Raw genomic sequence first — 18,929 nt, forward strand, 5'->3', positions numbered from 1 at the left:
GTAGGTGGGGATACCTGGTCATGGAGTTAGATTCGTATGTTAATTTGGTGCTCTGGACAGGACAGGAATACAAAGAAAATATAGAATCATCCTCTTCCTGCTATAGGATCAAAGGGGAGAAAGCAAGACAAAAACAAGTGAGGAAGAAAATATATAATCAGGGGTGGTGCCCATAGCACAGCAGTTACATCGCCAGCCACATGCACTGAGGGTGGCAGGTTTGTACCTGGCCCAGGCCAGCTAAACAACAATGACAACTGCAACAAAAAAATAGCCAGGCATTGTGGTGGGTGCCGGTAGACCCAGCTACTTGGGAGGCTGAGGCAAGAGAATCGCTTAAACCCAAGAGTTTGACACTGCTGTGAGCTGTGACACCACAGCACTCTACTGAGGGCAAAACAGTGAGACTCTGTCTCAACAAAAAAAAAGAAAAAAGAAATAAAGAAAAGAAAAGAAAAAGAAAATGTATATAATCAATATAAGTTGATACTGGTGAGATGCCAGAGAGATCAGCCTGAGCTCCCAAAGCCATTCCAGAAGTCTTCATGGAGATGGAGGACCTTGCCTTTGGACGTGCCCAGAAGCAGACTACACTCAACGTGTGTATGGTAGTGAGTGACCAGCAGGGGATTCCAAGTGTGAACTTAGGCAAGCAGCCCTAAGCTTGCCAGATTCCTTTAAGGGAGAAGAAAGGACAGAGGAAGGAATAGAATTATAAACCAGGTGATAGGAGAAATCATCTGAATCACCTTTCTTCATAGCCTCATCACTGCCTTGTCTAGATTGTCATTAATCACGTCTCAAATTTTTGTCTCCATAAATAAAATCACCTGTTCCTTCTCCTCTGCTTTTGTCATCAGGCCCTTGCTACTCCTCGTGAAGATTCTAGAATTGATAACAAGTTCCTTTACCTTCACAAATTATCAAGCACCTATTGCTTTTGCAAAACACAGCTCATAACCCAGCATCATGGCAGGTGCCTGTAGCCCCAGCTACTCAGGAAGCTGAGGCAAGAGGATCACTTGAACTCAGGAGTTTGAGACCAGCCTAAGCAAGAGCAAGACCCCATCTCTAAAAAATTGCCGGGCATTGTGGCAGATGCCTGTAGTCCCAGCTACTTGGGAGACTGAGGCAAGAGAATCACTTGGGACCAAGAGTTTGAGGTTGCTGGGAGCTATGACGATGTCACAGCACTTTACCGAGGGTGACAGAGTGAGACTCTGTCTTGAAAAAAAATGAAACACGTAGCCCATTGCTGAATACTCAAAAATCTATCACATTCTTATTATTCATTGTATGGTTAAAGAAATGTAGAATCTGATTCAAATGTTAAGTGGCTGGCCCAGTCCTATAAGTCTGCAGGTAAATGCTGGATAAGAACGTGAAACTTTTTCTTGTGTTAATCTAAAGCCACTTTTCATGTTCCGTTGCCTTTTTTGCAATTGCCTTCTAACCCGTCTTCTGCTGCTATTCTCTCCCATTTCATTTTAATCTATCGAGAATTAAATGGATTCAGACTCAGACTCAGTTCAGATAATAGGAACGGTTAATAATAACAAGAAGAATGTTAATGTTAATCCAAGATATTTCTGGAGGGAATGTAAAATTCTTCATGTGTTAGCACATTTAATCTAATCCTTTAAACACGTCAATAATGTCTGTCTGTCTGTCTGTGTACGTGTGTGGGTTTTATTCTATTTGGAAGTAGGATAAATTGAGACATAGACTGATGACATAGCCCAAGAGCTGGTAAGTGCCCCAGCTGCAACTCATCCTTATGAATCACATCCATTGCCTGCCAGATACACAGTAGCTCACACCTATAATCCTAGCATCCTGGGAGGCTGAGCCAGGAGGATCTCCTGAGCTTAGAAGTTCAAGATCAGCCTGAACAGGAATGAGACTCAGTCTCTACTAAAAATAGCAAAACTAGCTGAGGCAAGAGGATCACTTGAGCCCAAGAGTTTGAGGTTGGTGTGAGCCATAACTCCATGGCATTCTACCAAGGGCAACTTATACGAAGTTCTGTTGCCTGAAATCTCATCAATGATTAAGACCCAGAGCTCTGAAAACCTTTCCAGGTTTGTAACTAAGCTCTTTCTCCCATGTGCTGCTGTAGAATTTCGATTCTAACCCTATACAATCCTTTCAATGTTCTCTTCTGTTGTACACAGTAATTTTCTGTGCACACTGCACTATTCATCTCCCATACAAATCATCACAGAGCTCTGTGTTTCTTGATTTAAATGAGGCAACAAGAAGGACCATGTAACTTTCTTAATCTCTGACTGTCCTGTGCCCTGGATTCCTAATATACAAACGAAGGTAATGTTGCCAGCCTTGCACATCAAGACTCTGGTAAAAACAAGAAATTTTTCAAAAGTCTATTATTTTTTCCTTGAGCCACAGGTGCCACCCAAAAGTCTATTCTTTAACACCTAAAAAAGGGAAACACACAGTCATTTGTAGGACAATCATGGCTTTCTCATACCTTTTGTGTTAAAAATTAAGGGAACCAGTTTTTATACCTTGATTTTCACAGCAAAAGATTCTATGATATGCAAGGGAAAGTATGCGTGGTCAATTGTGTGTGTGTGTTGTGTGCATGCACAGATCCGGATTTTTTTATATATTGGTGTGAATACGTGACAGCATTTATTTATAGCAAGATATGATTAATAATACATATGCCTGTTAATATATACAATTGGTTAAAAGTCTCTAGCGAACTGTGCCAGAAAAAAGTTTAACTAGAATAAAACAAAGGAAATATGAAATAGAATATATGAAAAGCAAAGAAAAGCAACAGAAACTTAATAGAACAAATAGTCCTTATTTCTAGAAAACATACTTAAATAATTAGGGGCAATATTTTATAGCCTTAGTTAAGGGCTGAGGTTGTTTTCGTGGCCTTCTCTGAACAAATCTAGGAATACTTCTGCCCCAGAGAAGAAATCTGGAGCAATTTGCAATCACTTTCATTCTTATATGGGATCCCACATTTCATCTACCAACTAGGAACTTGGAGAGTGAGGACCATACCAAGGCTATTTGTTTGTTTTTGTGAATGGGGCCCTGGGGCATGCCTGGTTTAGGATTATGATGTAACTTGCCTCTGAGACAGTATTTAAATAAGCAAGAACTGAATTAGTTCAGCACCATGGCTTTTCCTACCCCTAGGTATGTGGTTTCAAACAAATACTCAAGCCTTTAATCTACTCTGATAAGTGTTAGCTACTTAGGTATTTGAACTGCAACATTCTCTGCATTGATCATATAACAGTGCTCCTGCAGGTGTTAACTCGCTAATATTAGGGATTTCTTAGAATTCTGAAATGTGAACCGGTGACCCCACTGATTGTATCTACGAATCAGCACACTTAAAATGTTAAGTCTGACTGTACTTGAAAAGGCGTCACCAGGCTTTTCAAAGGTGGAGCCGTACAAGAAAGGGGCTTCTAAGTCTTTGGAAAGCAAGCTGCAAACGGAAGATAATTTCCATAATTTATTTCCTTCTTCAACATTCTTAATCTTTCATGTGGCATTCTTTCAACTAATACCAGGCAAGTGATTAGATTCAAGTGCACAAATATAAAGCGTTTGTGAAAATAATTTAACTTTTAAATAAAAACTGAAGTCTCCCATAGACACGTTCAGTACTGAAGAACGGAATTTGCCTGATTGAGGCAAATGCTAATTAAGCTGTGTCCAAATAGGGCATTTTCTCTTCCATTTGAATTTAAATCAAATCTCCTATAATTGTGTATTGTTAGATCACTAATGTTAACTTCTTCTGAGGTCTGCCCAGAGCTCCACTCACTGGTTTGTGGTAACCTATACCACTAATAGTCCTGTGTCTACAATCTCTTCATTCTCTTCTGCCAGGAAGTACCCTACTGAAATGAAGTTTTTGCAAAACCTTTATAAGATGGACTATATATATTATATATATATATATATTCTTATATATTTTATATATTCTTATATATAAAAATATTCTTATATTTTTAATTATACAAATTGCTGAAAATTAACAGAAATGCAAATATTACAAGACTAAAATAAACATTCTATTCTCCATTGCTACTCTTTTTCTTAACACAGACACTGTATCCTCCCAGACCCATGCCTGTGCGTGTATTTGATTACAAATTTTAAAAATCAAAATTGTCTGTAACTTGCAGTTTGTAATATTCATCCTTCCTTGTTAGCGTCTACGGTTCTACCATTTTTTTTTTTTTTTGGTCATTGCATCTTATGACTATGTTCTGATCTGTTAAACTACTTCATTGTGGTTGAGTATTTGTTTCCAAATTGTACCCATAACAAATAATACCACACAGAGAATCTGTGTTTCAATATAGCTGCCCAAGGGGATCACTTTATACCCTTTACGTTTACACATTTCCAGTTTTCTTCTCCTTTTGATTCTGTTTTCAAGACTAATAAATATTCCTTTCAAACACTGAAAGAATTCAGGCATTAAAATATTCCTAAGGAAACATGGTAAAATATGAAGTGTGAATGCTCTTTTAATGGCTAAAATGATTGTAGGTGAGGATGGGATTTTAGCCATATAAAACAGAGCAATGACTAACAGGAAATGAGGATGTTTTCTGCCACCTTGCTGGTGATTAAGACTTTTGTTCCAGCCTACTTGTCCGCCACATTTGGATTAATGCACGTGCATCATAAAATCAGGAATCTGTAGTTTCTATCAGATGCAAAATAGCAAAGATTCCTCATGACATCTATCCGCAAAAATAAAAAAGTATACCTTAACCCTTTCCCTTTACTCAGCATTACTCCTGAGGGCCATTACATTTTGATAATTTAAGATATGTCTCGCAATCTCTACTGGTTTATTTATTGTACAAATAATCTATTTCTGATAATATAGCTCTGTGTCAAAATCAAGATACAAGAGAAAACAAAAACGTAATTTTTAAATATTTAATCAAATTAATGGCTGGATACTCCTTTAGATAGACTGTTCAAGGTATGTGGGATTTGAATATACAATCCATCCTTTACCCTTTTATTCATTCAACAAATGTTTACTGAGCATCTTTTATATGCCAGACCTTGTTCTAGATCTTGAAAATATATAACCGAATAAAAAAGAAAAAAGAGGGCATCGTCTATGGCTCAAAGGAGGAGGGCCAGCCCCATTTGCCGGAAGTGGCAGATTCAAACCCAGCCCCGGCCAAAAACTGCCAAAATAAAAAGGATGAAAGAGAAAAAAGATCACACAGTTGGCCCTAGGATTCTAGACCAGGAGTCAGCAATGGCCAAGGCTTATTTTTCTAAATAATGTTTTATTAGGATACAGCATAATTATTTGTTTATGTATTGTCTAAAGCTGCCTTAATAGTACAACAGGGTAGAGTAGTTGATGCAAAGAGCATACTTCTCTAAAACCTCCAATATTTACTATGTGGACCTTTACAGAAAACATTTTATGACCCCAGATCTGTACTAGAATAATGTAAGAAAAGGCAGCTACCCACTCCATAAAATATTGCAGAATATCATGTTGGATTCAATAGGAATATGTCTCATATATGAGTTACTCCATGGGTCATCCTTTGAAATAAATTTATTCCCCTCGTTTATATAAACTTCTTAAAGATAGCCCAATTTTTGACCTGTAAATTACAATTCTATCCTAAGAAAGTTTCAACAAAAATGAAGAACTGTTTACACAAATGATAAATGCTTGACTTACTCTGGAATTGTATCCTTTGCAATGTTTATTATGCTGAGATTATTTCAGAGGAAAGTCCTGAGAGTGAAAAATAATGCTCTGTTTTACACTAAGAATATATTGCCCAAACATAAAGCCTGACAAATAACAAATATAAGCTCTGATATTTTAAGGTGTTATTCACAGGTCCTATGAAACAATGTAACAAAATAATGTTTCCCCAGCTGCTGAATAGATAGACTTTATATGTAGTTTTGGACCCTTCAAGTCTTAGAGAAAATTTGGAAGAATATAATTCAATATGAATGCTATAACCATTAGTGAATAAATTGATGTTTCTTGAGAACTTAAATACTGGGCACTATTCTGAGTATTCCACATTAATTATGTAGTTTAATACACAGAACATCCCTATGAGAAAAGTACTAGTATTATCCATGTTTTACATACTATGAAAGCAAGATACAAGAATTAAGTAAATTGCTCCTTTAGTAAGTATGAAAACTAGAATTTGAATCTATGAATTTAGCTATAAAGTCCACTTATTCTATTTATTTTGTAGATGCCCCTGTTCCATTCTTAAAACTATCCTGTCTAGCTACACTGAAAGCTTCGGCTTCAGCATCATATAATTCATCCATGTGACGAAAAAGTACCTGTACCCCCTAAATCTATTGAAATAAAAAAGAGCAAGTATTTTTGCTGATATGAATTAAGCTCCCCCCCTCCAAATTTTTATTTTATTTATTTATTTTTTCTGAGACAGAATTTCGCTCTGTCACCTGGGTTAGAGTGCCATGGCCTCAGCCTAGCTTATTGCAACCTCTAACTCTTGGGCTTAAGCCATCCTCCTGCCTGAGCCTCCTGTGTGGCTGAGACTACAGGTGCCTACCACAATGCCCGACCAACACCCTCCCCCCAAAAAAACAATATTTTTTAAATTGGAATCCTATATAAGAAAATGGTCTTCAAGCTTTTCTTAGTAAAACTACATCAGTAAAAAGTATAAACCTCTATAAATGTGCGGTTACATTCTGAAATGTGTACACATTGACTAATTTACTGTTATTTTATTACATTATTTTAAATAATATATATACACAATGTCTATTTAAAAACATACTTTAAAATATAAGTTTAAAGAATTAAAGATGAAATCACAATATTTAAAATAGTTCACTATGATCCTCACTAAAATATTAGCATTTCATTCTTTTAAATGAAATATTGATTATACTTTAAATGCAGCAATCCAAAGGTATAGATCTAACTTCAATTTATTTTAATACTTGGTTTTAATGACTATCAGAGCTGCAACCTCAAAGGTGAGTTAAATCTGTATTTTCACATTATGCGTTGCAGGTGTCACACCCGACAATTCTGTTCTAATACTTATTTCTTCAAATCTTTAGTGATTCTGTCTCATCCTTTCTAGCAGTTGAATGCGCCCTTCAAGTCCCCAGATAGATTATTTGGAAATCCACTATCCACTTTGTAGAGCACCAACAAGAACCTTTGGACTCCAAAGCAGTGTTTTATGACATTTTTATCTTACTGTACACTTTTAACTATAGTTATACTTCTGTGGCACACTAAAATTATGTTGATCAAAAAGAAAAAAGGAAGAAAGAAAAATATACAGACTGGACATAAAGTTTGTGTGCAGTTGACTATGTTAAACCATTTTACATTGCACACAAACTTCATGTTCACCCTGTATTTACTGTGCTTTGAACTTCTTTTGAAAGTAATTTAATTAATGATTTTTGAAAATTTTGGCAGCACACCTACGATCCTCTCACAGCACAGCTGTTGAGAATCACTGCTCTAAAGGAGGGAAAGCTTCCTGGTCAACCAGCACAGGAGAAGGCTGCATGTGCTTAGACCCCTTGCCAGAAAGAGCCGGGAGGCTGAGAATCTCCAGGAGAGGGTTACAGGCACAATATACTGAGTTCTAGTCACTCTTCACAAAGCTTCATCACTGGCATCTTCACAAAATTCTTTTTTTTTTTTTTTTTTTTAGATAGAGTCTCATTCTCCAGCTGTGGGTAAAGCACTGTGGCATCACAACAACCTCAAACTCTTGGGCTCAAGAAATTCTATCTCCAGTAGCTGGGACTACAGGCACCAGCCACAGTGCCTGGCTATTTTTTTTTCATAGTAGAGATGAGAGTCTCACTCTTGCTCAGGCTGGTCTTAAACTCCTGAGCTCAAGTAATCTCTCCCCCCTTAAACACTGGAGCCTCCCAGAGAGCTAGGATTACAGGCATGAACCACCAAGCCCGACCATCATGACTAAGTTCATTAACACTAATGCCAACTAGCTAAGCACATCGCTACTCATACTGCTACTTAACTCTTCTCCTGTTCACCATTCCTAAAAAGAAGCAACCATTAGCTATTCATATAAATAAATATCTATACAATGCACGTCTTTTTTTTTTTTTTCAGGTTAATGTGAGGGTACAAACAACTAGTTTACAATATTTGCATTTGTTAAGTGGAGTCCCTCTTATAGTATCAAAAGTTGTGCCATAGACCCTTCCATCATGCCCAGTAAGTGGGAGCACACCAGACCTGTCTCTTCCGTCCCCCCAGCATGAATTGAACTGAGTTTTTCCCCCCTTGTGGGCGTGAATTAGATCATCTTAAAATATGAGATGTCAGCTAATCTCTTCCTTGGTCTTTCATCTGCAATTTGGTAGTTATATAAAAGTCTCAGGAGCATAAACTCTACATCCTGTCTACTAGGTATGAATTGACTCTGCTACTTCTTAACTCCATCACCTTGAGAAGTTACTTAACCTCTCTCTGCCTCGATGACCACAGCTACGAAGCAAATGGAAAAACAGTCATGATAATAATAGTAATGGTAGCATTAGGAAGAAAAAGAATACTTAATCCCATAAACTTGATGAAAGGGTGAAATAAATTAAGAAGTAAATAATATTTGGAACAAATATCTGGCACATAGACAGCACTCAATAAGTACTTAGCACTCAAAAATATTACTGTATTACTTTTTCTCATTGACTTCAGTTTTAATGTTGCAGTGGTTTATAAGCACATGCAAAATGGCCCATTATTCAGAACAATTGTTCATTGAATTTTATTCCTCAGCAGTTAATGCCCAGGTGGGAGAATATCGCTGTCTGCTAAAGTATAAATCTCAAGAGATTAGCATAGTCTCATGAATACTGTTAACATCCCAGAGTGATCTCTTAAGAATACTCTCCTCTTGTGATAATCAGAACCTAATTGATTTATTATGTTTTCAGATTGTTTCAGCTGTTTCAGTATGTTTCCAGTTATTCGGTTTGTTTATATGGATAATTGTAGATGGAAGCTCCATTTTACTGAAGTCTAATCCGTTCTGAGCTGGGTTTTGGTAACCACAGCACAGAGATACCTTTTGCTTTTGTAAATATTCCCAAGGCTGCTGACTCCTGAGCCTAGGGACCACTAAACAAGGTAAGGTTCACCATGTTAGGAAAGAGATGTTTCCTAGGAGTATCACGTAGATATAGGAAGAGGAAGAAATTATTCTTTTTCACAATGCTGACAACAGGTCAACAAACTCTATGGCACCATGGTATCTGTGAATTTTTACCAAATTCATAGCGATGCTATTTTCCACCTAAGTCTTGTAAATTTTATTTGTAACCATTATGTGTCACTAACAAAAAGCATTTAACAGGTGCCAGAACCACTGTCTCCTGACACAGCCTCACCATAAACACAGGGGTGTCCAAAGGGCAAGAGTTCTGCCAAGCCCAGATGGGTTCTTTTCTGGGCCCAATCGTTTCAGATGCTCTTTCATCCTTTACATCCCTTTAGGACATTTTAGTTGGAACACCTGAAAATTTACTCCCTCTTCCTTTCTCTCCCTTTGAAGGCCTCTTTTCAAACAATTATATGTCAGCCTATATGAAAAGGGTGACTTCTTTGGGGTTTCCACTTAGACGCCAATGGTCCTGAGATTATGAAAAGATCAAATTGATAATAATTTGAAAGCTGAAAAATTTTAGGTATAAGTATGTCTCAAATGTTTTATGGAACCAATATTTGGAACCAGGATAGTGATTTCCTGTATCTTTATTTGCTACATTTGGCAACCCCAGGAAGAGCCTATAAAGGTCAATTTTATACAGAAGAAAAAGGGGCAGGGACTTGAAAGTTCAAGCTGCATTTGTGAGTTCCTTGAAAGGAAGCCATTTGCTAGTTAAAATGTGTCTTAATATTTTTGAGCAGTGAACAAGAATCCACAAGTAACAAAAAAGAAAGACTATATAATTATGTACTCACCAAATATCTAGAATGGCAATAATAAACATGAGTTAGTGATAAACTGGTTTTTCTTTTAAACTGCAAGTTTTTAAAAACAAACACTGTCATTATAGGATATTTCATTATATATTTTATGTAATGTATCATACATGTATATGTGTATTATTAATACATATTAATATATAGTATGTAAATTTACATGCTTTTCTGCCTGTATTAGTTTCCTGTTGCTGTCATAACAAATTCCACCATTTAGGAGCTTAAGACAACACAAACACACTATCTCCCAGTTCTGTAGGTCAGCAGTCTACATACAGAGTGTCTCAGCTGGTTCCTCAGTCTCACTAGAGGAACTAGCTCAAGTCAAGATATCATCCCCACTGGAGGCTCTGGAGGAGAATTTGTTTCTATGTTCTCCTGGGTTTTGGCCAAATATAGTTCCACACATTTTAGGGACTGAGTCCTCATTTGCATGCTGGCTACTGGATAGGGGTCCTTTCCAGCTATGGGGCCTCTGACATTCCCTGACGCATGGCCCCTCTTGTCTTCAAAGCCAGCAGCACCCGGTGGAGTCTTTTCATGGAATCTCTCCCTCTGCTTCTCTGTTTCTGCCTTATCTCCCCTGCCTTCTTTTTCTGCTTTAGGGGCCCATGATTGGAGCCAACCAAATAATTCAGGATCACCTTTCTGTCTTGAAAGTTTATAGCCTTAACTACCTGCAAAACCCCTTTGCCATACGCACAGGTTCCCAGGATCAGGATGTGGACATTTTTGTGGCAGGGATCTCATACCCTGTGTGATCATCATTGTAACTGGGGCATTTAGTGTGGTGATCCCAACTGGGAAATGACGAAAAGAGAAAACCACAGAAGATAAAACTTCAAACACACGCCGCCCATTTCATTTGTGGACAATTAATAGAGCATACATTCTTTTTTCCTTCGTTGGAGATGTGTCTCCCTCTTTCAGCCCAGACTAGAGTGCCTTGGTATCAGCCTACCTCACAGCAAGCTCAGACTCCTGGGCTCAGACAGTCCTCCTGCTGCAGCCTTCCCAGTAGCGGGGACTACAGGCACACACCACAGCTCTGGCTCATGTTTACTTCTGTAGTAGAGATGGAACCTTGCTCTTGCTTAGGCTTATCCATATCTCCTAAACTCAAGCAATCCTCCCTCTTCAGCCTCCCAGGAGTGCTGGGATTATAGGTGTGAGCCACCATGCCTGGCCAATAGCATGTACTTTTTATTTTTATTTATTTTTTTATTAAATCAGAGCTGTATACATTAATGCATTTACAGGGTACAATGTGCTGTTTTTATATACAATTTGAAATACTTAGAACAAACTGGTGAACATTAACTACACACTTAGCCATTTCTACAGTGGTCCTAGGATTGGGAATGAACAACTGTTTCAAAGGCAACTCAGTAGACGAGTAGAAACTCACCTTTGTTCATGGCAGAAGCAGATTTGTCCTAGGCCAGCTAATTTAAAGGTAATAAAACTATTTGAAAGAACATAGAAGTTGTGATCATGACACATTCTCAAATGAACCAGATTCCGTTTGATATATATGAAAAATTAAAGCAGGGGTCTAAAAGTGCTGTAAAAGAAATTTTCTCATTCTTCCTGGTGAGATCTGACATCAGCATATAGATAGCTTCATCAATTATTAAGAAAAGACTAAGAAAAGAAAAACGACGGATTGGAATGTTCACTGTGAACTCTGATTTTGAAGCCCTTGGGTTGAATATACCTGCAGAATTAGCCCCTGCTCCCCGGCCAGCTCATCAATTTAAATTTCTTGGTTGAAAAAAAATAAGAGACTTAAAAAGTTGTAACACACTGGCAAACAACAAAATGTATGCTCTTTAACTCTGAAATGTATGAATTGCAAATATCTGAAGTTAAGAAATAGGTCTCTGTACGGATAAATATCACTTCAGAAGAAGCGAGGAATACGATTTTAAATTTAAAGCACTGCCTCCACTCAGGGTCGTGTTCATGACTTTGAATGACTTCTCCTTCACAGCTATTTTCATCCACTGTGAGCAGTGGGTCTCGGAGCTCTTACAGCGGCCCTGGAAGGTCCTGGTTTCGTTTATTCCTAAAAGTATCATGGACTCCAAGTTGACAACCTTCAGTGTTTTCAAAATGAGACAAAAAGTGTGATGAATAAATGTCCATTTATAAGTCATCAACTAGCCCCTGTGCTTTTGAAGCACTAACTTTGAAAGATAAATAATCAGGGAACCACGGTGGGTAATGAGCACACACACAGGCAAACTCTAATAGGTAAACGTGTACATCGTTTTAACGCACCATCTTCTTAATTAAGGTTGATCTCAATGATTTTCTTTGTAGTTTAAAGAATTACTCAAGTCCTCAAGTCTGTAATCACGACAGAGCCACTGCCGTGGAGGAATAATGACGGCAGTGTCTTTTTAAACTAGTCACCCTAAAGAGTGGACATTTCTCATCTGTCCTCACTGCCACTAAAAAGTGAGATAAGAATATGGAAATATAGAGACTGAAGCTGTGGATTAATTGCAAACTGTTCCTCATTACCAGAAATATTTGCTAATTCAATATCGTCTTGTTTTGAGCTACTCTTTTTTTCCTCATCTCTGACTCCTCATACTTTGCGAAACTCCCCAAAGATACTTTTCCATATCATGTAAACTGCAGAAAGTTTAACTTAATTTCCATGTCTACGTCCATAAAGCCACGTGGCTTTAGATGCCTTTAGGTGAACTGATTCTTTCTTTATGGCTATTGAGTCTATAAGAAAAAAATGATTTAAAGTAATTTATACATTTATGACTAACGAGAGAAAGCAGGCAATGAAAAATGGGTAAATGTAGGTTCTTCTAGTTACCCCAGATTTGCTGAATATTATAATAAGGCATTGGATCATCATATGATCCAGAAAATTCAGGCTAACTGAATAAAAAAATATTCTAAATAATTTTAGAAAATTAGTATTTGGGGACAATTTATTATTCTGATAAAACATAAAATAAAAAATTAACTTGGTTAATCTTGTTAAATGGCAAGAAAGACTTTCCTCAGGACTATTGTGGTAGGAAACAAAACAATGGCAGAAGTTTCAGAGCCTCAACTCTGAAAACAGGAAAGACAACCAGAAAGGTACAACAAAGGGAGCTTGAAGATCATGGAATAATTACTAACCAAAGACATCAGGGCACGGGGAATCCTTCCTCAACTGACTGAACAGGATCCTTGTTGAAAGGCTGACCAGAATGATCAAGTATCAGGGGTAGGAAATGATGCGTTTGATACTGAATTTGATAATTGAAAGTGACCAAGTATCAGAAGTGGGAAGGATCCCTCCAAACTGACTGAGCTGGATTTTTGCTAAAACTAGACACCACAAAGTTAGATTCTGAAGTCCAAGGTGGAGGTCTAGTTGAGAGGAGGGCCCAGAGGAGATGACTAAGGTTTGGTCAAAGAAAGTCTGTCCACTCTCTAGTGACCAAGGCAAAGGGAGACCATGTTGGCATTCTGAGTTCGCACTGTCAAAACAGTCAAGAATACACATCATTCTCTCTATTTCCAGAGAATTGAACTCAGCTCTGATTTTGCCATCTGTGTTTCAGGGTTTTTATTAATGTGCAATGGGAAGCAGTAGACAAAGAAGGTGGTTTTTAAATGGCAGTGATAAGAAAATGAGCTGCGGGATGTCTCAGAGCCCAGCGAGGACAGCGGCCCTCCAGCAGGCCTGGGGTACTAAAGGGGCTATAGAGATTCCACTGGGAGGAGAGTGAAGTGGCCCCAGTGCAGAGAAGTGGTGTGTGGAGGAAGAGATAGAGCAGAGACCAAATCACTGCAGAACTTCAAGGCCATTGTGAGGCCTTTGGCTTCAACTCTGAATAAGGAAAGACATCAGAGCATCCTGAATAGAGAAAAGATGTGTCTTATACTCTAAAGAGACTCATCCGAGAGCAGAGATAGGCCGTAGGAAGGCACAGATGACAGCAGGGAGATCAGTGAGGACGTTTCTGCAGTAACCCAAGGAAGACACATGGTGGCTGTGTCAGGATAGGAGCTGTGGAGACAGGAGCCATCACATTCTGAATATATTTTGATGGTACAGGGTTAAGGTTTTGCTTATGGTTAAGACTAATGAGCTAGAAGAAGGAGATAACTCTTTTTTAGGGGGGACCTGGGGAGATTATAGCAAAAGCAATATTGCTGGGGAAAGAACAACAATTTGGTGTTGACACTGTTTAACTGTCGATGCCTACTGGACTCCCAAATGGAAGACTTGGCCATGGTCACCTAGGAAGTGAGTAGAGTGTACAAGATGGGCCCAATGACTGAGATTGACAGGAAGCTCAGAAAAGACCATAAATGATTATAGTGCCTTAAAATTATGTGGCCCTCATCATAAGTATTTTAAAACCTCATTTTTATGCAAGCAGATGCAAACAGGAAGTAGTATAAGCTCTGACTTAGAAATAACACAGTTTTCTGAATTTCATAAACTTCTCTGTACTGTCCTCCTTTGCCTCTACTGGTCCTTCAGGATTGGCTTAGAAATCACATTTTGAGGATATTCTCACCAGGGTTCTTCCATGCCACTGTGCAGAGAACGTCTGGGGACCATCTGAATTGTGTGGTACTTGCCTGTTGACTGGTCATCGTCTCTATTATACTGTAAGGTCCTTGAGGTAAAGACCTACAACGTATAATTGATTCATTATGTACTAAAGAGATTATCATTCCGATACTTGTTAGATGGTAAGGAAGACTTATTTAAGACTATTGTGATAGGTGTCAGAGGGCTGGCAAAGGAGAGATGGGTGAGGGACAGATACGGAAGATAAAATCTCAGTGGCATTTTGTCTCCATCTTCCTCACCCACCTCATCTCCTGCTGCTTGTCCCCTTGTTCACTAGAGCCAGACACCTTTATCCACTGTCTGGAGGAATATCACCTCCCCATCCTCAAGCCTCAGGCTTTTCTATGCTGTTTTTGTCATAGAGAGCTAATATCACCCCTTTCTTTGATCTGCTAATGAATTATAATTTATCAGAACTTTAAATAGTAAATCCTAAGAAGATTCTTCCTGAACCTTCATTCTAATCCATCTCCATTGTGTCTCTCCTAACAGTTTAAATTTGTGAATTTATCATAGCATTTAGCAAGGTCTGTGGATTTAGAAGTATTTGTATGATTATTTATTTGCTAGCTATTGTCTTGATGGGATCCGTGTCTGTCTTCTGCACTGATATGTACTCACCCCTTGCTACTGTATCAGACACCTAATAGATACTCTATAAAATTATCAGAATAAAAAAAAATAAAAATCCCCATACATTTGTATTAGTACCAGCAAATATGCATAATCTAATTAATGTATTCATGATTTTTATTACAGAAAACTGTGAAACTTTGTGATAAAAGTGCCTTAATCTGTTTTCCTCATACATTAGGGAAAATACAGGCATATGTAATAAGAATTAGTCTCCCACTTGGCCAGCAGCACCTGGTTTTTATAAGTATGTAAACAGAAAAAAATGTACTTCCAAGATCTGGGGCACCCCCAGGGATGTTCTGTTTCCTCCGTCACTATTTTAGCATGCGATATAAAATAGCATATCCAGAAAGCGTATGTGCTTACGGGAAGGCATCACAGGGGGAGCAACGATTGTTCAGACTCAGTTTCATTACAAGTTTTAAGAAATTTTAATAAATGTTATAAATTACTCGTTTATCTGGAAAAATCGCACAACTAAAACAGAGGGATTTTTTATCTTTTATTTTCTCCTGTAACACTTCCTTTGTTGAGATAAGTTTAATGTAAGTACCTCCCAAAAATTATTTGAAGACTTTTCAAACCAACAATGGTTTGACATATATTATTTACACTAACCAAATGTTAATACTTTTATTATTTAAATACGGATGCATATGTTTATAAAATTAAGTACAGTTGTTGATTCCCACTTTATACAAAAAAGTTGTAGCTACTGAAACCTAGAAAATACTAAGTATTGCACTGTCATAAGTGTTTAAAGCTATTGAAAAAAAATAAATATTATTAAATTGTCATTTCAGTTAATTATTTGAACATGCAAATACGATGGAATTGTCAACTAGGACAATTTAAATATACTTTACTCTGCAATGGCTAAAGTTCTTGTAGGAAGCATTACTGTAATTAGAATTAATCATATAATCAGAAGTAATGGACATTTGGACACAGGAGGAAGGGACTCGACCCCTTATTCCTATAAGATTTCCTTTCAAGGAACTCTCATGGCAAAATGATCACACAAAATTTTCAGACTGATAATTTCATACGGTTTTTATAAGTAATTGCTAAATTCCATTTGGCAAGCTTTATAGAACTCCTTAGAATATGGAGGAAAGAAAAAACGTGATACTATAAGCCTCTGAATAACAAGTAGAAGAATTAGCAGAAAATTATAATATTGTACTTCCCTATTGTCATTCCAAAATGGCTTTTGAAAAATCGGTTTGGATTAATAAAGTATATTCGATAAAGGATTAACTTTCCAATTATTTCCCTGATAATTCGTATTTTAAATTATTAGGGTGCTCAGAATAGATATAAATTTAAAATCTACCCTTTATTTAATCTTACAACACTGCAAATATGACTTGAAAGTTTCAAAAAAACACAGGAAAAGGGAAGAGAAAGAGGAGGAAACTTCAACACACGTCCTATTAAAACCTCTGCTCATTCTGTTTTGTCCATGACACAAATAACAGAACAGGTTTATTAATAAAATGCATTCGCCTTCCAACAAACATTTATTTCACTGATTAATATTTTGAAAACTTCTAAGGTTAAATCTAAGGAAAAGAAATCTCAAAATAAATACATTGTGTCAAAAAGAATCTACATGATTCACACGTGATATTTTGTTTTCTATGCTCTTGAAATCGTCACTATGGATTTCCTTTTTATGTATCTAATTACCAATAAAAGTTACTTTTCCCAGGTTAATCTCTTGGCTTTTGGAGTGATCATATATAAAGTTTTTCGTCACACTGCAGGATTGAAACCAGAAGTGAGTTGCTATGAGAACATAAGGTAAATATTTCTTTAAGTCCATTGTCTCTAGTAATTAAAAGCTTTAGTAACTTAAAGTACAAATAATTTTTTTGGAATTGTTTCTTAAATAGTTGTTTCACAGTGTCTTTCACCATGTTTAAAGTTTTTATTGGAAAATTGAATTTGATATGTTTAATAAGAGTATAGGCACTGCAGATTAAATGGTAAGTGAAGGAGCCTTTTCAAATATACACCCCCCTCCCTTTTAAGGCAAAAGTTTATTTGTTTTATTTTGTCTGGGGTAAGACGTTTCTTGGAGCTTGGTAATTGTTTCTTTCTTGCGATTTCTAGTTAGCATATTGCCGTGATGTTTCTTCCACTCTCTGTCCCAAAAACTGATTTATTGAGACCTTAAGAATGATTTGTTCAGGAAAAGCAAAGTATACCACCGGGAGCATTGGAAACAACTGACCGCTTGTGTTGCCTGGGAACACTCCTGGAGTTTTAATGCCTTGCACAAGATTTATAGTTGGGATTTAGTAAATGTTTGATCAAGAACTTTCTTTTCATCCTCACCATTCATAGTTGCATGTAGCGTGCTGGGCTTTAATAAAGCTGAAAATGACTCATTTTCTGAGGAAGACTAGAAAAACACCTTCTGCAGTAGAGAATGAGTGGCCTGGACTCCAATGAGAGAATAAATTATTGTTTTGATAATAGTAAGATATTGATTAAGCAATAATTCAATAAATTGTTGAATTAAGTGACATGGTTAATAATTTTATTGTTTAAGAAATAAGTATTCTGGCCTGAATTTATTTTGAAATAGCTGTATTGCCAAAGCAAGTAACAATAACCATCATCTAGTTTTGTGTCCTCCACTTTTCTTCTCTGCTAAACCTGAGAGGAAAACAGAGCCTCTTCTGGTGTCCTGCATGTGTGCGTATCCAAGTCCAAGTGGTAGACTGAGGGCTTCATAGGGAAAACACTTCCCAGCAGAGAGAGAGCACAGCATGCACACTGCAGTATGCCGGCGAAAAATACTTCAAGATTAAGGACATTTCTTTCTTTTTCTTTTTCTTTTTTTTTTTTTCTGAGACAGAGTCTCACTCTGTCACCCTGAGTGGAGTGCCATGAGTCATAGCTCACAGCAACCTCAAACTCCTGGGCTCAAGTGATCCTCTTAGCGCAGCCTCCTGAGTATCTGGGATTACAAGTACCCACCACAGTGCCCAGTAGGATCTCACTCTTGCTCAGGCTGGTCTTGAACTCCAGAGCTCAGACAGTCCACCTGCCTCGGCCTCCCAGAGTGCTAGGTAAAAATATTTTACTTCCGTAATGGCACCTTGATGTTGGAAGCACAGCTCGCCACAGTGCAAGAGCACACCCTAAAGACTGTGCCATGTAACTGCAGCACAGCTCATCAGTTTAAAACTACTTTTGGTCTTCGTAAAAAGTTATCTTGGTTATACCAAAAACTCATTTGAGTAGTTGGGGGACTGGGTTGAACATAGGTGGCTTTCTTGGCTGAAACATTCCAAATATGTGACAGGTCTTGTGCAAGAGGAGCCCTCGCTCTCCTGTTCCTCCTGGGCACCACCTGGATCTTTGGGGTCCTGCACGTGGTGCATCCCTCCGTGGTGACAGCTTACCTCTTCACGGTCAGCAATGCCTTCCAAGGGATGTTCATCTTCTTATTCCTGTGTGTTTTATCTAGAAAGGTAAGCAGTTCTGTACGTTCGTCTTCCCTGCAGTATATTCACGTAGCATCAGTTACCAAATCAATAGAAAATCCTCAATCTTGTAGATTTGTGACTTCTGCCTTTATTGCCTTTAGTGTCATTTTAGTATCAAAACGATCAGAATACCTAGCTGTTCGTAGGAAAA

The 18,929-nt window shown here is 37.7% G+C and overlaps 1 protein-coding gene and 1 long non-coding RNA gene across 2 annotated transcripts in view; one reads left to right on the forward strand and one right to left on the reverse strand.

Annotated features, from left to right (window-relative positions):
• The window catches only part of LOC111723286, a 226,830-nt gene that overhangs the window by 192,657 nt on the left and 15,244 nt on the right, over positions 1-18,929 (reverse strand). The window lies entirely within an intron of this gene.
• ADGRL4 (adhesion G protein-coupled receptor L4) overlaps positions 1-18,929 on the forward strand; it is an 89,756-nt gene that overhangs the window by 70,005 nt on the left and 822 nt on the right. The window contains exons 14-15 of the mRNA XM_023509782.1: positions 16,990-17,081; positions 18,595-18,763. Coding sequence (XP_023365550.1) covers positions 16,990-17,081; positions 18,595-18,763 — 261 coding nt within the window. The remainder of the gene's footprint in view (positions 1-16,989; positions 17,082-18,594; positions 18,764-18,929) is intronic.

Source organism: Otolemur garnettii, unplaced genomic scaffold (genome assembly GCF_000181295.1).
Source record: "Otolemur garnettii isolate 467f Iridium unplaced genomic scaffold, OtoGar3 scaffold00010, whole genome shotgun sequence".
Classification (NCBI taxonomy): domain Eukaryota; kingdom Metazoa; phylum Chordata; class Mammalia; order Primates; family Galagidae; genus Otolemur; species Otolemur garnettii.